We start from the raw sequence: 27,158 nt of genomic DNA, 5'->3' as shown, positions 1-27,158 counted from the left end.
GGTAGGTAGTACAAAAAAGACGAAAAGATTCGAACAAAAAGGTCAAGACTTCAATGGTTGGATGGATGCAAAGCGAACTGATATATTTGGTAGGTAATAGCGCAAATGACATAGATCAATGGAGAAATCTTCGGGAGTAAAGCCCGGACCTTCAAAGAAAGAATCGTGGATAATGTTGATGATAAAAAGTCTGTAGGCACCACTAATCGGCTTGACTGAAATGTGTAATCGTAATCAGTAGGTATATTATTGCTACCAAAAACCTTTCAAGCGTAAGTCTGACTTGCACACGAACTCTTCCTTATCTACCGTCGTACAAGAAATAACACTTTTAGGCTTCCGTACCTCAAAAGGAAAAACGGAACTCTTATAGGATCACTTTGTTGTCCGTCCGTCCGTCGTGTCTGTCAAGAAAACCTACAGAGTACTTCCCGTTGACCTAGAATCGTGAAATTTGGCAGGAAGGTAGGTCTTATAGCACAAGTAAAGGAATAAATCCGAAAACCGTGAATTTGTGGATACATCACAGAAAAAAAAAAAAATTGTCTCTAAATTTTCAAAGTAAGATAACTATACCAAGTGAGGTATCATATGAAAGGGCTTTACTTGTACATTCTAAAACAGATTTTTATTTATTTTTATATTTATTAGTTTTTGATTTATCGTGCAAAATGTTGGAAAAGTTACTCAAGTACGGAACCCTCAGTGCGCGAGTCTGACTCGCACTTAGCCGGTTTTTGGTGATGCAACCTAGTCACGGTTGTTACGAGTATTTCTTGTTCGATATACAGAACACTTCGTGTTTGAGTCCGGTCCTCGTTTTTCTAATCATTAGTTTTTAAAGCACAATGGCGTTGCTAATTTATCGTGCGTTAGTTAATAGAAGTGTAAAACTCAGTTGCTTTAATCTTTCTTGGCGATCTTGATTTAACACCCTGTGCGGTCATTACCGAGGCTCACCGGAATAACGGAGCTTAATGAAGTCACGAAAGAGATTGACGCTAATTTAATTCGATATCAAATCTCTCAAGGTTTCTGTTACAAAGGTAATATAACTACTTAATAAGTAGTAGGTACCTAGGTATCACACTAATATTATAAAGGAGAAAGTTTGTATGTGTGTGTGTGTGTGTATGTTTGTTACTCCTTCACGCAAAAACTACTGGACGGATTGGGCTAAAATTTAGAATGGAGATAGATTATACCCTGGATTAGCACATTACTACTACTTTTATCCTGGAAAATCAAAGAGTTTCCACGGGAATTTTAAAAACCTACATCCACGCGAACGAAGTCGCGGGCATCAGCTAGTATAATATATGGGTGAGCGGTATAGCCTAGTAGTTGAGACTTCGGCATTCTATTCGGGAGGTCGGGATCTTATCTGCTGGTGCTGTTGCTATCTTAGGTATCCACGCTGAAAAAATCGTGGTCAAAATACATAGTATGGGTGAATTCATAGTTTTCTAAGATATTTACAAGAGAAATAGTGCAAGCAGGTGCTTGCGGTGTTGTCGAGAGCCGTAAAGCTGTGTTCCATGCGCCCGTGCAATGGACATATTTTACTCTCTTTAACGTCTGATAAAGTCCAACGCCCCTTTGTTCTCGAAGTGCTCTTGAAAATTTAAAAGCGGTCCTTGCAGTAAATTCACCTTCAGCGCGCACCCGGCGCCCACCCGAGATACAGACCGATGAATAAATTATTATATTACGAGTATTCCCTCTCGTGTACTTACTGTATCTACACATGGCATATTAAGGCCGTGACGCACATTAAATAATTAGGTAGCTCTCTGTACTAGGTATATGGAGAGTAAGCCAAGAGTGAGCCGGCGATGGGTTGATCAAGCTGATAAAAACTTACCGAATATACCTTGGCAAGAAAAATGATCATCATCATCATTATCGACTCATCGCCAGCCCACTACTAAGCACGGGTCTCCTCTTAAAATGAGAAGGATTAAGGCCATAGTGGCTAAGTGTGGATTCACACACCTTTCGGGAACATTAGGGAGGGAAGGCATGTAGGTTTCTTCACGATGTTTTCCTTCACCGATAAAGCAAGTGATGTCTAAAAAATTAGGTAAGTAGTGGGTAATATCAAACAAAACTTTAAATGTAGATCTTTGTTTAAAAAAAGTCAAGTGCGAATAAGACTGGCAAACGAAGGGTTCCTACCATCGTACAAAATTAGGTTATAATAGGTACGTTTTAATTTAATTTAATTTACATAGCGACTATTTTGAAATCTTTTTTATTTGTTAACAACCACAAATAATAAATAAAATCTAAATGCGGCTATAATGCGGCAATAGAATTGATATACTAGAAATACACTCTGTCGAAATATCACCTCTCTACCTACGGTTCATAAGATACAGCTGCTGACAGACAGACGGACGGACGGAAGGATCGCGGAGGCTAAGTAATAGGCTCCCGTTGGTACCCCTAGGGTACGGAAGCCTGATAAACTAAGGAAAAAATAAATTCATTGCGATGCTACATTGCATTATAGATACAGCGTCAGTTTTGTTTTATTACATCGATGTTTTAAATCGTCCCCTTTTTTTAATCTTCTAGTCATCAAGCTACTTTTATTGCGGCCCGGATTTCCAATTAAATGTTAGAACTTAGAGGTAGTCGTAAATTTGGTAATACGAATAAACGGGAGTTCTCAATTCCTCCTTTCAATTTGAGTAAAATTGTCTTTTGCCTATTCATATATTTTAATCAATGTAGCACAGAAGCTGTAAAGCTTCCCGCCCGAAAATATGGAATAGGTAAAGATCTAAGGATATAAACTAATCGGGCAAGTTTTTTTTTCATTACAAGTTAGCCCTTGACTGCGATCTCACCTTGGTGGTAACTAGTAAGTGATGATATTATGGAAACGGCCTAACTTGGAAGAGGTTTCTACGCAGCATCGCACCAGTACAATAAGATCTTCGGGTAATGTTCTGGCATTAAATTTTATTCTACAATTTTATAAGCAACAAAACATCAGTTGAAGTTTTAAATCCACATCTAGCTTCTGTTGTGCTTCGAGTTATTAAATTCTACAACCTACTTGTTTTATTCCATTAATATATTTTTTTTAGATTAATTATTATTTATGACTAGATGAAACCTGCAACTTGCGGTAGTCGGAGCCCACTACTTAGCACGGGTCACTTCTCAGAATGAATTTAATTTAGGTTATAGTCCACCACAGCGGGCAATGCAAGAACTCTCAGGCATGCAGAATTCCTCACGATGTCTTCCTTTACCCTTAAATCAGTAATATTTCATTGCTTAACCAAAGTCTTGACTACTAGGCTATCATCGCTTTTTTAAAGCACCGATAAAAACAGTAACCAAAGGAAAATTAACAGGGGACTTTTACGTTTTCGTTACCTTCTTTGTATTAAAGGTAGTCCATTTAGATACATAGTGTATTGTGGAAACCGCTTTATGAGACCTACTCGTAAGTCCAACGAATGGACGGCTATCGATTGAGACCACGGCGAGATACTGGATGGGAGTATAACATTAACTTCATAAAATATCTACAGTAACGGACACCGAGACGCCGAGTCCAGTATCGTCCTACTTTAAAGTGGGATTAAAATAGCAGAGGGGCATCTGACGGCGCGCAGGATAAAGTGCTTGTTTACTGCATATTGCGAGCTGTAGTCAGCCCCAACGCCCAGTAGGTACCCGAGCTTTTAAACTATAAAAACGAAATTCGATGTCAAGTTCCTCCACCAGACAGTGCCAATAATAAATTCAACAGGGGGACAGAAAAGCAAAATTTGTCCAGAAAAATCAACAGGCCCCACAGGATTCTTAAAAACTTAAATCCACACGGGCGAAACCGCGGGCATCTCATATACTTTAATATAACCAAAACAAAAATAAAAACACGTGAAAAATATGCGAAGCAAAGAAACATGTGAAACAAAAAACATGCAGTCCAATTGAGAAATTGAGAACCTCCTCTTTTTCTGAAGTCGGTTTAAAGGGATAAATTTTCGTAGAATAAAAAAGTATGCAGTATAGTTTTAAATACATATCAAAGAATGCGAAACCGGCAGGATTCGAACCTACGTGTTCTGGGAATCGTGACCACCATCGTGGACACCTTGACCGCTAGGCCACGGTTCGCTTTGCTGCTAATGCCGGAGAATTATGTTGTCCCCTCAGTACTGAAGCGATTGTTAATGCCATCTGGTAGTGACACTTTGCAGCTATCGAAACTACTTTCATTTTTAACCCCCGACCCTTTGATGTGTGTATCTGTGTATCTGTCTGTGGCATCGTAGCTCCTAAACCAATGAACCGATTTTAATTTAGTTTTTTTGTTTGAAAGATGGCTTGATCGAGAGTGTTCTTAGCTATAATCCAAGAAAATAGGTTCAGCTGTTTGAAACTGCTCTTTTCTAGTTACTGTAAACTTCACTTGTCGGGGGTGTTATAAATTTTTAATTTACACTTTTACACTTAGGTAATTATTTAGAATTTTCCTTGAAGCGATTTAATACCTGCAAGTTGTATGCAGTAACTAAGGTAGGCAACATAATATTTTAGTCTCTTTACCGAACGGTGAGGTCAGTTGCTACAATGTACCATTGGAAATTTAAATTCTCTTCTTAGGTACAGTAAATTCACCTTCGGCAAACTTCGAAGTGAGTCTCGAAGTCGACTGATAAATAAATAATAAAAGATGTACAGTTTCGAAACTTTAAATAGATAAAGTGGAAGCTATACCTTACAACATGGTGTCAAGTAGGTGTAGAGATTTTATTATACTGCGGTAGAAATTCAACAGAGATCTCGATTTATGGAGCAAAATAAAATTTGAATATTGAAAAGCTTCCTTTTAAAATCGGCAATACTTAGATTCATATAAAGCATAAAGTTACTTTATAATACGATTTATCTCAAATACGAACAAACAGTTATGGAAAATGGTGGGGAAAAATGACTTCTTAAAAATATTAGCCTACAAAAAAGCGCGTCGTGGATTGATATTTGATAAAAGTATTAAATTTGGCTACTTTTATCTTCCTCAGCAATCTTGATTTAACGTCCTTCGAGGTCATTACTGAAGCTCACCGGCGTTGAGCTATAGATATTATTAAATCATAGAGTAGCACAAATCATGCATTAGGTGAAAAAAAGTGTCTTCACCTAATCGTACAATTAAGAACGTAATGGAACTTGTAAATAATATTTTTGAGTAAATATAAAATAGGTAATCACTTTTACCCTTGTAATTTTAATTATTCTGCCTATCATTAAGATTTTATTGATAGGCAGAATAAAGGCAGGCAAGTAACTAGCAGCAAGACTAGTTTACCTACTAAACGACAAAACCATATTCCTCTGGTGCAGCAGTCAAGTTGAGGTCCGTTTGTGAGACATCACCACCTCTATTAAAAAGCAGCTCTCTGCTCACCGGAATGGACTCAGTTAATGAAGTCGTGAAGGAAAATTGAGTGTAGTTAAAGGGGCGAATTTAATTCGATTTCAAACTTTTTTAACGAATGTCTCAGTTCAGAGCTCTGCCATCGAGAAGCCGCAAATAAATTAAAGGAAAAAATGGCGCCGTCCGTCGTTGGTGGTTAATTAAAATAAATTATTCGCCAAGTCTTTAAATAGATTGACGGGACTTCGTTATAAATGGACCCGAGTTGTATAAGGTTAAACTGATGAGATTTCGTGGTTTACTGTGATTCCTTTTCTTACAGCAAAAAGTATTCAAGCTTTTTTTAGTAACTTAACAACTTACTGAACATAATATAGGGCCGTTCATATTACATGGCGTACCAACATAATTTGTGCTCGGTGATGAGTATGATAGAAGATAAAAGCGTATGAGAGTAAAAGAGATAGCACCCTACAAATGTGAAATAAGTGTCCTAGTTTTGTCTTTAGATACGTCATACACAATATTATCTACCTACTTCTTTTTTATAAGTAGGTTAATATTTTATCATTGGCTTTACCACAAAAAACTTAAACAATCGTTGGACGCAACTTTATTTTGATTCTTATCGTTTTAATACAAAAACTGATATTTAGGCATTAGGGTGAAACTGTTTTTTTTGTGATTGATTGTACTCCACCAGATTTAAGATCAGAAGCCAAATTCCAATGGAAAACATGGTTCCAGCGAAGTCAAAAAAAAATACATGAAAGTATATTGAAATATTATGAAAAACGAGAAAAAAGTGAACATTTTCTCCGAAACAGTAGGATTTTTGGCGTATTTTAATAAGATTGCTAAAACTAAAAAGCCACTATGGGCAATTAATTATTCCATGCTGAAATGTACAGTTCATGTTAAAAACGGCATTAACTTGAAAAATTATGAGAACTTAACTACTTTTCTTAAACGACAATCGACCAGATTAAAAAGCAAGAAATCGAAAATTTTTACTGGCGAAAACATAAAGCAATTTTTATTAAAGCCCCAGATGAATTATATTTAGCGACAAAGGTAAATTAAATTTAATGTATAACATAAAAGTGTGTTTTATTTCCCTGCATTCTTTTGAGAAAAGCACTATAATTTATATGCTCCGGCGGGAAATGGCAATTGCCTGTCTCGTATTTAGTGAAGTCCTCGTCTACGGCTCGGCCTTCCAACTCATACTCGACCTGCAATTGCCTATTTCCCGGCCTTTGCAATAATGTTCCATTTTATCTTACATCTACTTTGTCGAACATTGAACATTGGGTCAAAGTTCGAATTTGGTAATGAAATCGTTATCAGCTAATTGCAATTAAAACGAAGGGTACAATTTCTACCTAAAAACCACTTAAATTTAAAGATCGGGAATTGGTATCGGAATGAAAACTTCAGTTCATTATTGGATTTATCGGCAACGAGTTTCGCTCTCAACCCGACTCGTTACGGAGACAGCAGTTTCATGAATAATGTAAAATGAATAAAGGAAAATCCGCGAAATATTTTTTTTTGTGCTTTCAGCTAGAGATCTGAAAGCTTTGTGTGTTTTTGTTTTCTCTACGAAATAGAAATACACATTAACACTGATCGCACATTAGTCACTACGCACACTGCAGCACCGAGCCGCAAGCAAATTATTTCATGTTTCTGTACTAACAAGCAGGTAATAGAACAAAAAGGTGGAAAGGAGAAATTTTTGAAAGTGGGAAAGGTCAAAATGACAGAAAAATACCAAGCCACAATCCACAATAAGGATGTAAGGTAGGATTTATGAAAATGCTAAAAAATTTACATTGCTACCTAAATATGCATAAATTACTATAGCATTTTTCAGTAACATTGACAAACGAATGACATCATGAGTACTTCTGCGCTACCTCAATTCGGGTGGTTGGAAATTCGACGCAACCACGTACTGCGCATGATTACCAACAATAGATTGTCCGTGGTACCACAGAATACTTAACAGTACCTTATAGGTATAGAAAGCCCACTCCGTAAAGAAGTTAAAATAGCAACTCTTGTTACGTCGCAATAAAGTGCGATTCGGGTCGCAAAGCTCTATTTCAAATATAGGAGGTCCTAATTCCTATATTTGAAGTAGTGATAAAAACAATACCCAGTTGAGTTTGTTGTGAGCTCTTATCAGACCTGGGCGCGTTTGGAACTCTCGTAGCTTAGTTTTAAGCTTACGAATTTAATTATCACCAATAGATCATTTTACAAATTCAGCAATTGACAATTAAAAAGTGTATAATGCTACCTACTTTGAATAAATGCTTTGACTTACCTTACTTGCGGCGCGTGTAGGTTGCCTCGTAATGTGCGAGCATGTCTATGTGCTACGCCTCACTTTGTGCTAACAAAACAAGTGAAATAATTAAGGGAAAATAAATCAAGTAGGCATTGTCTGTCACGTGCGGTTACGAACAAAGGTAAACTTAATGTACTGAGGCATTTTCTTTGAGTTTAACTGGATTATTTCGTGCAAACATCTTCAGTATTACTCTACAATATCTATAGCGCAGAGATAGAATGAGATAAAGAAAATATAGGTCTGGGTCGAAACAGGAAATAATCAAGAGCATCATTAAAATATTGTTGCTGTGCAATTTAAGTTAGGTAAGTTCATGTAAACAACAACATTATAATTAAAAAAAAAACAACATAGGTAATACTTAAATAACCACAATCAATAAAAATTAAAAAAATAATTTAATTTATTGCCGAATACAGTATATTACAAGAGTAATGTAGTTCTATAATAATTTAAAAAAAAAAACCAGTCGAATTGAGGACCTCCTCCTTTTACTGAATTCTGTTAAAAATTGAAAAATATATCAAATTAATTACTTAAATTACATACAGATGGGATTTTCACAGGAAAATAAACGAGTTCCAAGGGGATTTTTAGTAAGGGTGGGGGAGTCTAGTTTTGGGAGAGTAGCAAGAGCAGCTACCTATCCCATAAGCGTGCTAATCGATTTAAGTTAGGATATAAATGTCTTTTAATAGATTTACGTGGACGGTATTTATAACCTTCACGGGCCTTCCTAGCTTGACATGACGTAGCGTTCGCTCGCTTAGATTTATAGCCTGGCTTGACGCCAGAACACAGGCGAGTGTCAAGCGTCTCCTAGCAAAAATATAGTTGCACGTTATTGGTACCAAACCCAATCATCCACATACATGGTCATAAGGTCTTTAGGACGAGGCATGGACGCTTCCTTCCCCGTTGGTTGGTTTTTCGTAACCAGCTTCGAAGCGTTATGGTCAGTTACGAACACGATTATCCTTGATTAGTAATTAGTAACAAAAATACATTAATATTTTCAATTCAAAGTTAAAGTCATCAAAGTTAAAATCATGAATTCAAATTGGGTACCGTAGGTAGGTACACATTTTGATTGTCATTGTTGAATTTGTAAGATAATGATGTTACGGTGACAATTAATTACGTAAACTTAAAGCTGCGAGGGTTCCAAATGCGCCCAGTACTGAGAAGAGCCCCCAACAAATTCCGTTACGAACCTGGATTAAAGATAAAATATTCTTGATTAATACAAGTGTAAATAAAAAATTTATAACACCCCCGACAAGTGAAGGTTACAGTAACTAGAAAAAAGCTGATAACTTTCAAACGGCTGAACCGATTTCCTTGGATTATAACTAAGAACACTCTCGATCAAGCCACCTTTCAAACAAAAAAAAAACTAAATTAAAATCGGTTTATTAGTTTAGGAGCTAGGATGCCACAGACAGATACACAGATACACGCGTCAAACTTATAACACCCCTCTTTTTGGGTCGGGGGTTAATAATTTACGAAAAGACGCAGTATTAATCTTATTTCGTTGCTGCTTACGAAAAATAGTAGCCAACGTGGATGGAAGACTTGGGACGACGTTTGCGAATCAACTTACTTACCTAGGACTTAGGAGGAGCCTTTTAGCCCATACGAATTGCAAAGAATTATACGTGTCGATAATGTTAAATGAATAAAATCTTTTTATCAATTAAGTATTATTATTTCAATTGTTTTAGAGATTTTGTAGAGACGTAAAAATAGAAAATTGCTTGGCTTAGTTTGGGTCGAGGAAGAATTGCGCTCATAAGATTCGGTATATTTCTCTGTATTGTAACATAATATTATATTATAGCGAAATCATAGTTACCTACCAAATACGCAGACGCAACTGAAGAGAATTTGGACAAAATTCCTATTTTCAATCATTACCATCGTCATAATGTTATGCTTGCCTGCCTGCGGCCATCCACAGTTGATTATGGCTTTCCTCGCGCGAGCCACCACTCCTGTCCTTACCTACTATCCACTTCATAGGATAGGTACTTCAGCCCATCGTGCCGGAAGGCGCCTCAAGTATTTTCAATAGACAATGATAATTTAGAGAGACTTGTTAAAAGTTTACTTGGTTTACTCCAGCATGCAATTAGACAAAAAGACAGCGGTTTTTACAGTCGTATCCCAGTGAGCCGCGTGTAAACTGTTTGAAACAGGGCAAAGAAAACAAAGTACGGAGATAACAAGATAATCGCCTCTGGAGTAGTTTCCCATTGTAACTTGGGTGAGACAATTTAATTCTGCCAGCTTCATGTTCTCTAGGGTTGCTTTTAGAATGTTAGTTCTTAGTCACACTGTTTATGTCAATTTATCTTGAAAAATCAAGTTTCGTTTTCTGCACGGAATCGATTTGCTTCGTTTTTTACCCGACTGCGCAAAGCTAAAAGGAAGGGTTATGATTTTAGCAGTCTATGTATGTATGTTTGTATGTATGTATGTTTGTATCCAGATTCTGTGTGTTTCTCCGTAGTGCCCAAACTACTGGGCCGATTTTGATGAATGTGGTGTCAATTGATTCGTTGTAAAGGTATGGGTGACATAGGCTATATTTTATACGAAAAAATTTACCTAACGGATGTTACATCAAAAGAAGTGGAGGTCTCCAAAAATTTTTTTTGCTATTGTATCGAGTGGGATGTCGAATGAAAGAGGAGAAAATTCTGAGCTCTTGTATATAAATGTACAATAATTTTAAAATATAAGTACCAAGCGACAGAAAAACAATATTTTAGCGTTTATTAAGACGATCGCAGTCGGGTTTTAGTTTTCAACTTTATCTTGTGTTTGTTATTTTAATCAATCCTCCTTTGTGTTTTGGGACTAAACACTAGAGACTATAGTAGACTACACTGTGCTACAAGTACTTAGACTGTTGTTTATTTCGCGATAGATATTTATCCGGCAGTCTTTATACCATACCAAGTGTGTCATAAATTGTTGATTTGGCTCCTTAAAAAAAATAAAGCATGGCAACTGCTTTCCGAAAGGAAACTTGAGCTCGTTACCGACTCTTGCTCAAGCCGGCTCATTACGAATCCTCATGAATAATGTACAAAGAATAAAAGAAACTTCGAGAATTATGTATGTTCTAAATGTTAGGAAATTCTTTTTCTTTCTTCATTCACTATTACTTTGGGCTGGGAACTTGCACAAATTTTAAATTTTTTAATGATAACGTCAAGCTACAAACCCGTATTAGTGTAATTTTTATACGAAACTTTACATTCCTTTGAATACAAAAGTCGTAACTCTATCTACTTTTATGCCGAGACCACGATTTTTTTGGTAATGATTCTCTTTATTCTCATCGGGAAAAATGTTCCTTGTGGACTTTTGCAATAATTGTACAGTTTGCTTAACAAGGTTTAATAGCTATTAAGTTTTAGGATATAAGTAGGTAGTAGATAATATCATATAGGTCTTACATCTTGATTCTTGACTGTTTCAGTAACCATCAGGTGCATAATACATAAATCTCTTCTACTTGGTCATGCTAGTACAATCAAAAATCTTTATTTATTTATTTATTTAAACAACTTTATTGCACAAAAATACAAAGGCTTTCATGAAAGAGTTTTTGATTTTATCCGCATTTAGTCTTTGTGAGATTTCTTAATTAATTCAATAAATTTAGTGCAAAATAAGGTTTCACAGTTAAAATTCAATTTTATGTGTAATAATATACTGCCGAATGAATATATTTTCATGCTGTTAAATGTTTTCAGAGTACGAAATAAATTTCCATTTAAAATTTCATCTCGCTACTTTTGACTACAAAGCCTGAAGCTGTGAAAATAGTGCGGTCAAGTGTGAGTTGTTTGTGATATCGTTCGAAGGTTTTGTAAAAGAGTTGTTTATTGTTATAACGAAAAACTTTATTCATTTAAGTATTTTTAGTAAAATACTTTTAGACTTTGTAAAGCATCAAATTAATTGCATGTGTGGGATTAGAATCTCATTTAGTTACTAACAGTTATATTTCTCTATACTTAAATAGTAATAAATTACTCTGGGAAAAATGTCAAAGCTACTTCTCTCATAGAAGCGAGGAAGCTTAGACCAAAGTAAGTACTTAGGTACGTTTACAGTTTAGAATCCTTTCCGTTCCATCAGCCATTATGCGCCCAGTGCTGGATATAGGCATATTCAAGAGAGCACCAACAAACACAGTCCTCCTTTTCGTCAACCACCCGCTTTCCGTCACCTTCTTTAGTTCATCCACCCATACTCTTCACTCCAGAACACATCTTTCCTTTCAGCCGTTGATTCTACGATAGCCATGGCCTACCCACTACCACTGCAGCTCCAGATTCCGGTTCAATTCCAGCTTCAGGCATTCACTACTACTGCAATATTTAAGTGTGGGTTGGCAGGTAACGTAAGTTACAACAATATTAAATTATAACAATATTAAGTTACAATTTTTTAATTTAATCCAACGCAAGAGCTAGATTGAGGTAGGCATCTTTCGCGATGTTCCCACCAGACCAGACCAAAAGTTTAAAAATTAAAAAATTTCAAACCCCTGCCGGGAATTGAACCCGGGACCTCTCTCTAATACGACCACACGCTTATCACTGCGCCAGGGAGGCTGTCAAAATTTTACGTTCTTATTAATGCTATATACTTATTATCCCACCAAAATCATTTCATTTCATGTTAACGTTGCCAAGACTCACAAGTTCATAATGCTTTCACTGTAAAAAGTTATGAGATCTCTAGTAGAGCCAAGCCGTAAGCTGAGCTTAGATTTCTGCTGCCCATGGGACCTATCTCAAGTCCAAAGTATATAGTTTTAAGTGCTCTTGACTGGATCACATTTATAACAAAAAATAACAAACAACTTTACTTATAAGCTCTGATTCTAAAAACCCTACATCTTGGTTAAAAAAGTACGGCTTGGCCTTTTAAATATTTTGTTATTTTTTGTTGAATTCTGATCAAGGGGATTTTTGATGGTAATAACTAGCAAGTGCGAGTGGGACTCACACAGGAAGGGTTCCGTACCATCGTACAAGAAACACTTTTTAAATTTTAAATAATTTTTATCGCATCAATTTTGAATTTTCTAGTAGGTATTTGTTGTTGCAGCGGCAATAAAAATGCGGCTGAAAATTTCAGGTCTCTACCTATTATGGTCACGAGATACATCCCGCTGACATACAGACGGACGGATAGACGGACCGACGGACAGCGGAGTCTTAGAAATCGAGTCCCGTTGGCACCATTCGGGTACGGATCCCTAAAAATCAATGTGGTTTTATACTTTGTAGGCATTCTTTTGGTAAGTAACATAAATGGTCTTATTTATGTTTTACTATTTAAACGAAAAGAGCAGGACGAAATAATTGCGTGTATTTATTAGCGTATATTTTATTAGCGTGTATTTAAGAGTAGAATATTCCGTTGAATAGAACATCGCCTTCTTCTAATAAGAAGAATAGGAACGGATGGTCCGCTTTGAACTCGATAGGCATTGGAGGAGGTTCAATGGATGGATGAATTATGCCGATTCCAAATGCTGCAAAAATAAAAAGTAATTTTAATTTAAAGTAAATCTGTATTTGGATTCGCCGAGCATTTCGTAAGTGAATTAAAAGGACGACGCGCGCGCCGGCGAATTCTTTTTGACTACACGAAGTTAACGACCTCGTTCAGTCAAAAAGGATTCGGCTGTCTGTCTGTCTGTATGTCTGTTTGAACGTGCTAATCTTCAGAACGGAACGAACTTTCACGGAACTTTCACTGACAAGTAGAGGATTAGCCAAGGAGTAACAAAGGCTACTTTTTTAACCGACTTCCAACAATGGAGGAGTTGTGTTTTTCTACCTATGTACACCGATATCTTCGAGATTTCTGAACCGATTTGCGTAATTTTTTTTTAACCGATAAAGGAACTTTGCGACATTGTTCCATAAAAATTTGGATTCCAAATCCTCCATTCTGATGCTGCAGAGGATCTGACCACCAAAGCTGATGGGATTTAGAAACTGTTGGTTATAAATTGATATTGAAGGTAGACCAAATAAAGACTTTGTCGTTGACTTCGAGGACCCATCTCCTCAACCCTGATGCTGTAAGGAATTGCATTCCTAAATCCTGGTAATCCCGCGGGATTTTAAAGGATCATCCGTTTAAATGTTTTAACGTGGTACAGAAACAAGTTGCATCCCGGAGACGGGTTATTACGGAGAGGCTACTTTTGTCCTGGCAAATCAAAAGTTCCCACGGGATTTTTAAAAACCTAAATCCACGCGGGCGAAGCTGCGGGCATCAGCTAGTACATATAGTATAGTGCTTTTCTCCCATTGGTAGAGTCCCAGTTAGATCTATCTGTACAAGAATTTTTTATTCGAGTAAAATTAGTGGCTGACGTAGATAAATTGTAAGTCACTCTAAATAACGTACAATGTCCCTAGTTTGACGTGACTGGTAGGACACGCTTTTTGTTATATATTTCAATGTTAAAAGTTTTCATTAATTATTAAGTATTAATTATTATTATTGTACGGGTACTCACATAAAAATTATACCAATCAAAAAGTAAGACAAATGGATCAGGGTTACATACCTACTTCCAGCGTGCCACGGTGCTTGTACCTATATTTAGTAATCTTTGGCTTATTAGTAATTTTAGGTCGGCACGTTATTATAAACTTTAGTTTTATTTAGTTTAGTCACTACTAGGTATGGCCAGTATTATCTCGTTCTTGGATTCCTCACAAAAGAGCGAATTAGTGCACCTACTTACATAATATCTATAGGTGCATAAGAATCAGAAAGTTGCCAGTAATACCAGATACCAAAATAATTTATATGGTTTATGAAATCATAATATTTGATAGTAAGTTAAGTAGCTATATTAATCTTCTTCATCAATGCTTTAGGACGAAAGTCTCGAACAGTGCGTGTTGCTAAGCGAGAGAACTATGCTTGGCATTACTCAATGAGATCAAATCAGAAAATAGGAGATCTGTAGGAGAACCAGAGTAACAGACATAACTCAGCGGGTGGCAAAGCTGAAGTGGCAATAAGCAGGTCACTTAGTTCGAATGACCGATAGACGTTGAGGTTCCAAGGTGCTGGAATGACGACCTCCCCCGGAAAGCGCAGCGTTGGAAGACCCCCTACAGGCCCCCCTGTGTAGACAGACATTGACATCAAACGAGTCGCAGGGAACCGCTGGATTCAGGCGGCGCAAGACCCTGGCGTGTGGAAGTCTCCCTACCAGAGACCTATGTCCAGCAATGGGCGTCCTTCGGTTGTTGATGAAGATGATGACGATAAGGATTAATCTTAATTATATTTCGACGGTACTTACAAGTTACAGCCGCGGCTTCTGCGCCTTCTTCGTTGACTTCAATGAAAGCTTTTTGTGTAGCTGTATCTATGTACAACAAATCACGTTTATCTATGTCCGGTTTTATAAGATTAAATAGTCCAGCCTTTTCAGAGTCAAACACTTTCGTAACATTCATCTGGAGGAGAAGTGGAAAAAAAGACTTTTAAGGATTAAGCCCATGTCTATATGCTCAGACCTTAAAAGTGTTATTATGACGTGTGTTTTGAATATAATTAATTTTTTAAACATTTTGTCATTATTATGTACCTTTTCGAGAATATCTTTCAAATCAGTAGTGGTATCAATTCTAAACGTAGGAAGATACAGTTCAACAATTGTTTCATATATTTCGCTAAGGGCTATGTCCAAAACGTTTGGATCCCTAAGTATTTCTTGTACCTCTTTAATACCTTCAATACCACGAGGTAGCACCACAACTAGGGATGTTTCGTCTCCTTGATAGGGAATTTTGATAACCTGAAAGTTAAAATAGGTAATGAAAATGAAAGTTAACGGCTTTGGCCTTAAGAACTTACCTACTAAGTGCTATACAGGCTACCCACAGTGCGTGATTCAGCCGATTATTGCGCACCACGCACAAAACTCTTACAATGGTGCGTGTCAGTCTTTGTGGGTCTTAAGATTCGAAGCCATTTTGTAATTCCAAAACGTATCGCTGCAACTGTTCTTATGGTATTTTTCTTCGGTTCAATTTTCTTTTTACTCGGCATCATGCATCAAATGAATCGTTTTGTTCTTGTGTTCTGGTGCTGTTGTATTCTTTAGCGTGGGTTCATTTTGATAAAGGCTTAAAAAATGATAAATAGGCTCATCCGGCTACTCCATTTAATTCATATTAAATTGAACAAGAAAACTCCACTTAAAAAATGATCAGGTTTTGACATGCTCGTCTATGCGGATGACCGCGCATCGCCTCGCACCACACCTTTGAAGTTACCGACTCGCCGCGGACCGGACGCACCGCGATGGGTGGCTACCATGGATTTTTCCCATGGTGTGTTCGAGCTGAACATCCGACCGCAATATCACGCACCGTGGGAGGCTGGTATTAGATTACAGAATTGTGTCCCATCATAATTCTATTAACAACGAACCTGAGATTTCAGATCATCACTTTCTGTGTACATATAATAGCCTTTTCTGTACATCATAGAAACTGTCATTGTTTCTCCATTGTTAACATGGAAATCCATATCCCTAGTGAGATCCTTATTAAATTGAGCTTTCCAAAATCCCTTAAAAATAAAGCTCATGATGAATAACATCTTATATACTAGGTATTCTTAATATGATCTATACCTATATTGACGCTGTAAACGCTTCTATATTAAATATACTTACCTACTTATTTTGAAAACAGTCGGAGAATATAGACAGAAAAAAAGTTTTTTAATTTTTATATCAAACAGACTATTTGATATAAAAATTAATTAAGATACATACCTAATCCACTGAACTGAAACTACTGATTTTTAATGCTAATCGGGAGCTAATACTTACTCCGGATTAACAATATGATTCGTGGAGATAGGTAGAGAATGAAGATATTTTTCAACGTTACTCCATAATTCCGCCAAACCTTAATTGACTTTCAAAAATCTGTTTCTCTTTACAATGGTAGGGGTAGTACACAGGTACTACCATTGTAAAGAGAAACAGATTTTTCTGCTATCTGATATTACTGCCACAGGATAGTACCTACTACCAGATAGCAGAAATGAAGGACGGAACTCTTCAACGGGTAACAGCAAATTACCGTAATACACCGTAGCAAAACGCGTAAGTAGGTGTCGAAAAGGTGAGCTGATTGAAGGACGAAGGAGCGTGTCTTCTGGCTGAGCCCATTTACAAACTTGAAGCAACAAAAACGGAGGAGAGCGAGGGTAAGGTAAGGAAAGGAAGGGGGAGGATGATGATGACGATCAAAGATCAAGTTTTTCGCTCAATGAGCGCTTTCGGTCTTTGAGTGTAGAATAATAGTGTATTGTAACGAAAAACAAGCAGCCAAGTGCGAGCCAGACTCGCGCACCGAGGGTTCCGTACTCGGGTATTTTTTTTGACATTTTGCATGATAAATCAAAATCAATTGTGCAGTGGCAATCGTAGACACCTCCAAATTTTCAAAGCTATGTCTGGTTTAGTAATTAAAAATATCACTAATATCACATGTCTTAGCGGTAAAGGAAAACATCGCGAGGAATCCTTCATGTCTGACGTTTGAGAACGATATCTGAAGTGTGTGAAGTCTGCCAATCCGCACTTGGCCAGAGTGTTAGTCTATGGCCAAAACTATTTCATCCTGAGAGAAGAATCGTGCTCAGTAGTGAGCCGACGATGGGTTCATGATGATGATGATATACGAATGTGATCATAGTTACTGTAGTTTTCATACCTTAAAGTAAATTGCGTTGACTAAAAAAGCTCTGCTTTCGTCTTTGATACTGTCAGGGCTAACTAAATCTTTAATGCGGTTATTAGTCTGCTCTTCCACCTGAATTAATAAAAATAAACCTCAGTAAAATTTATTTTGATAAAAAAAATTAAAAAAACAATAACTTAATGAAGAATTAGGTTAATATTTTTGTTCGGTAGCCGGTGTTTGGTAGCCAGTGTTTGGTATTTGGTACCACTGGGCACTGGCTATCAAATAACTAGCCAGCTGGCTAGAAAGCACTATTTTTGGAACTTTTGCAGCTTATTCGGAAGGGGTGCTAGAATGGCGACCTCGTACCGGAAAGCCCAGCGGTGGAAGACTCCCCACTAGGTGGGCAGCTGGTATCAGACGAGTCGCAGGGAGCTCCTGGATTCAGGCGGTATGGGACCGTGGCGGTGGGAGCTCCTACAAGAGACCTGTAGGTATCCAGTTGTGGACCTCTATCGGTGGATGATGATGATAATAATGACAGCTTTTTTCTTTCGACCACCAGTACTCACCAGTACCAGTGACCAGGCACCAGTTTCTCTATCGAGTAATCATATTCTCCTGTACTTAATTATTTGTATTTACCCAAGCATTAATTTCATTCGCTGCTGAGCCCTTTTGATTGAAATCAAGATTTTGGACTTCAGATCCAAAGATATCTCTTGTGAGAGCGGCAAATTCGCTGTTCAACTCATAATTCTTAGCAACATAAATTTTACTAGCTGTCTTCAGTGTCACCCCTTTAACGGATTGTATTCTTGTATTTACCATGGAAAAAACTTCCATCGTCTATAAAATAGGTATAATAAGAAGAGAGGTTATTTAAGTTATTTAATAGTAGGTACACCAAATCTAATAAACAAACAATAATAAGTTAATAAACAAGCATTTTAATAGATAATTATCTATTTGACGATTCAAGAGTAGGTACTTATATATTTTATTGTATTCTTGTATTCTATTTTCCATGGAAAAACTTTCTAAGTCTAAAACATATAGAAAGGTTATTTAAGTTATTTGTACTTTACTTAATTCATAAGTTAATATGCATCATTAGTTATCATGCAATGCTGAAATTCACCACTATCTATTTATGAGGAAATAAAAACAGTATGCGGAAGGATGTGGGAACCCACCGCCAACAAAACTACTGCTTTATAGAAACGTAGTTTTATGATCAGTTGATTATAAAGAAACCAAAGTCAGTGTTTTGTAGACACGTTCGAGAACAAAACATTGACATCTATTATCTATGGTTTGCAGGTTTCCGTGGAAATGTCTAGTTTTAAAATTTCACGGTCTTAAGATTTGTGAAAAAAAAGTGTTAAAAAAAAAAGAGTTAAAATGTCCGAGAAATATTCCTACAATATCAATAAGTATATACTTACAGCATCATCATCAGGCATTCCAATAGCGTTCAGTAGTTCATCATGGGACTCACCCACTGATGCTAGGCCAAGTTGTGCGAGAGGTGTCATAACATTGAATGCTGATATTACAAAACTTTGCTCTGGGTTTGCTTTTGCTACTTCCTGTAATTATTGGTATAGTAAGATTTTCATCAAATGGCACCTGCCTGCTGTTAGCTAAGCAGTAATAATCAAGTGGTTAATATTTCAGCGGCCTACTGGGTGTAAGGGTTTTGGTCCTGGGCACGAACCTCTAATTTTTTGGAGTTATGCACGTTTCAATCAATTAAACATCATTTTGCTAACATCGCGAGGAAATCTATGAGTACGAGTCTGAGAGTTTCCAATAATGTTCTTAAAAGTGTGCGTAGTAAGGCAATCCGTACTTGGCCAGCGTAGTGGATTATGGTCTAATCTAAGCCATTTTCATTATAAGAAGAGAATCGGCCTTACCTACCCGCGATCTGTTGAGATGATGATGATGATGATGTTGATGATAATTGTTAAGTTAGTAATTAATCTACACAATTCACTCACGGAAAACATATTTGCCGTAAACTTGTTGTTCCCATCGTGCAGTAAAATTTCAACTTTTTCTTGGTCTCCCGTCGCGATGACAGCGAGAGACAAAACTGTAAAAATTCTGAACGTGTGAAGAACTCCTGTAACTTTAGCCGCTGAAACTTGATAAAATATTTATTAAAATGTATTTAGTAAGAAGTTGTAAATGACTGATGAGTCGGGTCTTAACTTAGCAGTTTTTTTTTTTCAATACGCGAGGACACAATTTTATGAACTAAGATTACCTGTTACTAGTTATTGCTTTATTTTATAAATTTTAAAAGTAAGAATTTAAGGTATTAATAAATATCTACTATTCTTATAACTTAGGGCCTTACTATTTACACATGGCTTATACCTACCTATAGGTACATAAAATAGATATTTGTTAATTGACATTTTACATGCATAAAGCAATGAAGCAGTTATTAGTAATAAATATAAATACCTAGTTACTTACCTAAAACAGGATATTTTGAAACTTCAAGGATGTATTTTTAAACAGTAAAATAAGTAAATTCTTATCACTATTGTACGAATCCGTGTGACGAATCATAATTTAACTCAATTCTGTTAGATTTAATGCGAAACCATAATTATTATAATCGAATTATATTTTCCGTGTAATTTTCAACTTAGCAACGCTCTACGGAAACTATAGGAAAAATGCTCAACTTTTAATCTTTACGTAAGTACAGGATTTTAACTAACTAGTTGAAGATTTAGGTTTTTGAAAAATCCCGTGGTAAGTCTTTGATTTTCCGGGATAAAAAGTAGCCTATGTCACTCTCCAGGTTTTTAACTAGACCCATGCAAAAACTCACGTCAATCCGTTGTTCCACTGCGACGTGATTGAAGGACAAACCAATAAACCAAACAAACTAACAAACAGACTTTGGCATGTTAATATGGGTAGTGATATGTACATATATTGTACCTACTATTATTAGTTAATCTGAAAATGCTGTTACACATTTCAAAAATGTATTAAAACAAATTTAAAATGCACAAAAAAAATCTGTTTAAAATTTGGAATGTCACTCTAACATGTCTTCTAATGAAAATATGTTTTTCTCAAAGTAAAAAAAAAAAAACAATAATTTAAAAAGATAAATCAATTTTTATGTGATTTTTTTGATAAAAATTTGAGGACAGTCGAATATATCGAACTTAACGAAATTGCGAAAAACTAAATGCAGTTCCCTACGATTCATTATTTGATTGAATAAAATAGTAGTTCGTAGTCATTTTAATGAATTGTGGTCCGTACAATTAATACTTACAGCATATTATTAATATTGGCTTCATTATGTCGGACGATTCGAGCGAATGCCGATTCACAACTAACCAGTGCAATGTGTGAAGGCTGACGATGCTTTTAGCGTTCCGTTGTGAAGTAAAGGAACTCTTATAGTTTCGCCATGTCTGTCTATCCGCCTGACCATCCGTAGCTTAGCTCAGAGACTAATATAGCTCTCATAGAAAGCTGTAATTTGGTATGGGTAGGTATCTGCCATCTATACATAGGTATTAATCACGCGCACAAAGTTGCACAACAAAATCTTTAAAAAATTTTTTTTTTTAGAATACCTCCCCTACGTGCCATGGTGTGGGTCATTGCATAGGTCTTTCAAAATATTGCGGGTGTGTAAAAATCATTTTTCGATTGAGGGATCCGTTTGCGAAACATTAAGCTTAAATATTAAGCCTTACCAGCTAAATCAACCATTTAGCTGGTAAGGATTAATATTTAAGCTTAATGTTTTTGGATATAGTAGTAAATATAATGAAGTGTCACAGCTAAGTAGGCTTTTACAAGTTAACTAGTCATTGACCAACTTATAAAATGTAATAACTAATTAGAGTTTTATTTTCATTGCAAATTACTTAGTTGATATGTATTATATTTTGTCGGACAACTGTGCAATACACTTGACTGGTGTTTATTAAATCAACTTTGCACGGTCAAGCAGTTCCATTTTGTTACCGTGGCAAACAATATAACAGGCTCACTGGAAAATCACACTATCACACTAATATTATAAAGGCGAAAGTTTGTATGTGTGTGTGTGTGTGTGTGTGTGTGTGTGTGTGTGTATGTTTGTTACTCCTTCACGCAAAAACTACTGGACGGATTTGGCTGAAATTTGGAATGGAGATAGATAATATCCTGGATTAGCACATAGGCTACTTTTTATCCCGGAAAATCAAAGAGTTCCCACGGGATTTCGAAAAACCTAAATCCACGCGGGCGAAGTCGCGGGCATCGGCTAGTAATTTATATAAGTGTAAAGTTTTAACAGTACCTATATTCCCTAGATAACTAAGATGTACTTTAAATCATGATGTTTTAACATAGACTTATATATTACTAGATGAAGCCCGCGACTTCGTCCGCGTGGATTTAGGTTTTTCGAAATCCCGTGGGAACTCTTTGATTTTCCGGAATAAGAAGTAGCCTATGTGCTAATCCTGGATATTATCTATCTCCATTCCAAATTTCAGCCAAATCCGTCCAGGTAGTTTTTGCGTGAAGGAGTAATAAACATACACACACACACACGCACACGCACACGCACACGCACACGCACACGCACACGCACACGCAAACGCACACGCACACGCACACGCTCACGCACACGCACACGCACACGCACACGCACACACACACACACACACACACATACACACACACAAACTTTCGCCTTTATAATATAAGTGTGATTTCGTAATGACATGGTCATTGAAAAACGAAACGGCACCGACTCTTTGGTGCGTAAATGGCCAAACAGCACCGAGATGAGCTCACTGACGTCTGGATTTCAAACGCGAGCAGACGTTGCTTTGCCTTGCCAAAATGCAGAGTTTTGTTGTAAAAAAGTGTACTAATTCCGATAAAAAGGTGACTAAAAAAAGGATGGAATATCTTTTTTCGGTAAGTATTACAAAAATTATATTTTACGTATATTTCTAACATTTTAATAAATATTATAATTACCGTTTACAATTGACTAACCAGCCATGTCAACTTAACATATACATTTTAGGGATGTTAAAAAATAATCGATGTTTACTATCGATTTTTAGTAAATCGATTATGTAAATTATGTGTCTTGTAGTAATTATTTTTAAATTTATATTTTAGTTTTTGAGACAGTAGGTTTGCCATTTTGTTGGGATGCTTATCATTTCATTTTTCTCCACTCCAGAACACGTCTGCCCGAACGGTCGTCGGTTCTGTGACAGACATGGCCTGCCCATTGCCACTTCAGCTTGCTAATCCTTTGAGCTATGTCGGTCGCTTTATTTTTATTAAAATCGATTTTTGACAAATCGATTAATTTTGATTAAAGAAAAATCGATTTTTATTTAATCGATTCTTTTCCATTAATCTCACATCCCTAATACATTGTGAACACTGGTTGCGTGTCAGTTCATGAGTGTTTAAGAGATGGCGCTGATTTATTTAGTGATCAAACCGTGAAAAAATTTTGTTCGCATATCAATGTGTTTTAACTGTATTTTTATGTCAATCCCGGTCTATTGCCGGGAGGCTCTCTAAGGCCCAACCCAATCTTCGTAAGTTGTGAAATGACACATAATACTTCTAAGAAAAATAAATTATTCTCATTTTCATTTCATTTCAAAATGTTTACCCGGGATTAGAACCCGCGGTCTCTTAGTAAGAATTCAAGAGTAATAAACTAATAAATAATAATTTATAATTAGGTATGACTGAATAAGCATAATATTATGTTTGTATAGCCTAGCACCAGTAGTACTCTTTATGCAGGAGATAGAGTAATCCTCTTTTTCAGAATGGTCACATCGCATTTTTTTAATTAGATGACAAGTTAGCTCTTGTCCGATCTCATCTGGTGACTTCTGGCTGACTGGTGGTAAGTGGTGGTCACAGTGGTGTAATAATTTTGAGAACGCTCAATGAGGAGTAAACTCACTGTTCTACACAGCGATTATGATTATCTACTATGATTTTACAGATATAATTTATTTCATTTTAAAGATTCGCCAACAATTTCAAACCATAGCGTCAATTTTTAAAAAGAAAGGTTTTTCAAAATTCTTATACACTCTTCTCCTATTGAAGGAACTAGAAAAAAATAAAAAAAAACAGGTAAACATTTACTTTACTTTATTTATTTCAAACATTCATGATATTTAGATAAGTTTAAGTACAATATAAGTTTAATAGATATACCTACATATGTATAAAAAGTAGTCGAAACCATAGGGTATATTTAAAAAGAAAGACTTTTCCAAAATCTTATACATTCTGCTCCTGTTAAAGGAAATAGAAATAAATAAATAAAAAACAGATAAACACTTATTTTATTTATTTCACACATTCATGAAATTTAATCTAAAAGTGGTTTATGTAAGAATTAGCAGCTCTTAAAATACATTTTTATTACTTGGCGTACATCACACCACTGAACAAAGGTAAAGAGTTAAATTTCAAAATAAAATAAAATGGTCTGTCAGCGGAAAACAGTGCAGGTGGTGGGGGTAGGCTCACTGCGACAATTTGGAACTCTGAAAAAAAGAGAGACACAATACAGTTTACTGTTCATCAATATTTAAAGACAAAGTCAAAGTCATTATTCAAATTGGCTACTATTGTACACTTTCTGATTATCAAACAATGATGTAGTGGTGATAATTAATAATTAGGTACGTTAACTGCCCTTCTTAAGCGCTTCGCCATACAAACGTATTACATCTATTATTGTATTGTATTAATTCTTATTCTAGATCTTAGATAACTAAGCAACATATCGATTTTTCTCTCCATTATCTATGCCCTAAAATAATAAATTTCGTAAAATTATATTTATTTTAAAAGTTATGACCCTTAAAAAATCTCTATTTTAGGGCAAATTTTGAGGCAACTTTGTGGGTAAATAAATTATATTATAAGAAACTAGGAAATTGAAAAATTAACAAAGTTATGTCACACTTTACTTTTCAAATGTCTTTAGTTTGTGTAGTAAAATGTTTTCTTTTAGGAAAAATAGGCATCATCCCATACGTCGATTTGAATTTTCCCTTTGCCGTTTTTGACTAAAAAAATCTTGTATCTCAAACAAAATTCATTCATCCGGCCTGTCTCGGAATGAGGTGTGGTTAGAGGGAAAAGGTGACATGCACGGATAACGTTATTTCCTTCATCTGTGAAAACGGCACTATTTTAAGATCTACCCACCAACGAGTTGTCGCTGCCATGAACGAGGCTCTTAAAACTAAATCTACGAGGGTTCCAAACGCGCCCAAGTCTGATAAGAGCCCACAACAAACTCAGCCAGGCATTATAAAGGAGAATTTGTAATGAAAATGTGCTATGCTGAAAGCTTATGCATGGTGTGATAAAATGTAAATAAATGAATTTGAACTTATTTATTTTCTTATTATTATTTATTAACGGTCTCGACCCAAAAAGAGGGGAGTTATAAGTGTATTTGTCTGTGGCATCGAAGCTCTTAAACGAATGAACCGTTTTTAATTAAGTTTTTTTTTTGTTTGAAAGGTGGCTTGATCCAGAGCATAATCGAGAGTGTTCTTAGCTATCATCCAAGAAAATTGGTTCAGCCGTTTGAAAGTTATCAGCTCTTTTCTAGTTACTTTAAACTTCACTTGTCAGGGGTGTTTTAATTTACACTTGTTATCTACATATATCTTTCACTCTCACGCCCATGTACAAAATAAATACATATAACCTTAAAATCACTTGCAATCTTGCACAAAAATAAATAAAATCTTATGTATTCAGTGGACTCCACAAACCCCATGGCGGAAACCTTGTGAGCCAGATCGAGTTACTTACTTTTTTCTTCCGTCTCAGTCCTCACAAGGTTCTCGGCATATGGAATAGTCGATCAAAAATACCCTCATATTTTTCGGTCCACCACCACGATGCCAGTGTTATTCGCTAATCTAAAGGATAGCTAAATTCCCTTAAGAATAATCCTTATTATTATTATTTTTAATTAATTATATAATTCAAGTTTTCTGAATAAAACAGAGCTCACATATAAGTATATTTTACAGGGCATAGCCCACTAAACAAACACCGACAGTCCTCTGTGCAGGGCCTACATGGCGGTCGATGAAACACCGACGCACGCTCCTGGAGTGCACGGGTGTGGCAGAACAACGAGAACGCCATCTGGGATCCCCAACCTCACTTCATGAAGCCCTCAGCAAACTCGGCTTCTGGAGCGAGCTTGGATGGCTGGAGTGAAGACTTCGGCGGCGAGGGGCAACGCACGCACAACAGACGGAAACGTTTAAGTGCGGAAACCAGCCCAGAGAGAAGAAAGAAAGAAAGAAAGTATATTTTAGTGGGTATCTCATTTAACAATACCTAGTTATAGTAGACTCCGTTAAATAAAACGTTAGCGCCCTCTAATAAAAAGAATAAGAATGGATGATCCGCTTTAAACTCGTTACGTCGTTCAGGAATGAACGCAGCCAAAATAGATACGCCAAATACTGAAATATGGAAGTTTATCTAAGTAAATATTTTTACTAAAATTATTGCAAATAAATAAATAATGATTTACAAAAAATAAGTGTATATGAACACAGTACTCGAATATAGACGATGAAGCTATGAATCTGATTATGCTGAATATTGTAAAATTACTGCCCCAAATGAAAACCTACTTAGTTCATATTTTTTACAAACGTTTGAATAAAAATGGTTTTTAGGTGAATGGTGAATGAATGATTGATGGTAATTCAATACCATACACACTCCCTACAGTGTTTCAATTTTACTTGAGATAAATATAGCGTACGTAATACTAATAAATGAATCTAAACTTAATATAAGAATACTAACATATATTACTTTTCCCCTAAAAATAATAATAATAATCAATAAAATATTTTAACTGTTGTAGCTGGGAACATGTTCTTACCTAGGTTTATTTTAAAAGGACAAGAATAAAATGCCTACTTCTTATTTCTTATTTATTCTTATATTTATTTTTTAATTATTTTATTTCTAGAACAACAGACATAAAGTTAAAAAATTTATTAGAGGGTGATCAACAATAAACAGTATCTACACTAATACATGACATAATACATTATTTATATTTCAATAGTCAATACAACTAGATTTTACCCGAATCAAATAAAAACAAAAGCACATCATTATAAAAATATTTATTTCTGTATAATTTATACTAGCAACCAAAAAAAAACTTATTTAATTTTTTTTACTGGTTATTGAAGTCGGTTTTATTTATTTTTTGATTTTTTTATCTATTGAAAGAAACAAACACAAAATAGTAATAAAAGTTACTGAGCTTACATCATACTATCAAATAAAGACAATGAGTTAGTTTTCGAAACAAAGTAAAATAGTCTATTGGCATAAATAAATAATAATAGACCGAGGTTGTAGAAGACGAATCCGAATTCTGAAAAAATTACAATAGACTAGTTAGGAAAGTGCAATAAATGTAATATTATAGTAATACTAGCGTATCTACGGTAGTGAATTGTCTTTGAAATAATGTTATTTACTTATTTTTTTTGTACTTAAAAGACTCTTTAACATG

General features: G+C 35.8%; 1 protein-coding gene and 1 long non-coding RNA gene across 3 annotated transcripts; one reads left to right on the top strand and one right to left on the bottom strand.

Moving 5' to 3' along the window:
• Window positions 1–13,155: 13,155 nt before the first annotated feature.
• Window positions 13,156–21,016, bottom strand: LOC123867200 (antichymotrypsin-2-like). 2 transcript variants are annotated; one of them, XM_045909121.1, is made up of 9 exons: window positions 20,853–21,016; window positions 19,546–19,691; window positions 18,988–19,131; window positions 18,185–18,388; window positions 17,570–17,668; window positions 16,272–16,412; window positions 15,424–15,633; window positions 15,136–15,292; window positions 13,156–13,335 (listed from the first exon to the last, which is right to left on the bottom strand). In XM_045909121.1, the coding sequence occupies exons 1-9, from the start codon at window positions 20,875–20,877 to the stop codon at window positions 13,202–13,204; spliced, it is 1,260 nt and encodes a 419-aa protein (XP_045765077.1). In that variant the 5' UTR covers window positions 20,878–21,016; the 3' UTR covers window positions 13,156–13,201. The 2 variants fall into 2 exon arrangements, with proteins under 2 accessions (XP_045765077.1, XP_045765078.1); XM_045909122.1 differs by having other exon boundaries at window positions 19,546–19,640; window positions 20,853–21,014.
• Window positions 21,017–22,323: 1,307 nt separating this feature from the next.
• Window positions 22,324–23,055, top strand: LOC123867204. Its single transcript, XR_006796362.1, has 3 exons — window positions 22,324–22,451; window positions 22,723–22,725; window positions 23,011–23,055. It is a non-coding gene; the product is annotated as an uncharacterized LOC123867204 (long non-coding RNA).
• Window positions 23,056–27,158: the final 4,103 nt, after the last annotated feature.

Source organism: Maniola jurtina, chromosome 7 (assembly GCF_905333055.1).
Source record: "Maniola jurtina chromosome 7, ilManJurt1.1, whole genome shotgun sequence".
Lineage (NCBI taxonomy): Eukaryota > Metazoa > Arthropoda > Insecta > Lepidoptera > Nymphalidae > Maniola > Maniola jurtina.
The sequence above is the reverse complement of the archived record's forward strand: the minus strand, read 5'-3'. Positions and strand labels throughout refer to the sequence as shown.

Bases quoted from the DNA above. Each gene is read 5' to 3' on its own strand.
- LOC123867200 (XM_045909121.1), bottom strand. From the start codon at position 20,877: ATGAAGCCAATATTAATAATATGCT. The intron at 15,634-16,271 runs GTTCGTTGTTAA...TTTAACTTTCAG, and splicing joins GTGATGATCTGAAATCTCAG to GTTATCAAAATTCCCTATCA. The intron at 13,336-15,135 runs GTAAGTACCGTC...TTATTTTTGCAG, and splicing joins AGAAGCCGCGGCTGTAACTT to CATTTGGAATCGGCATAATT.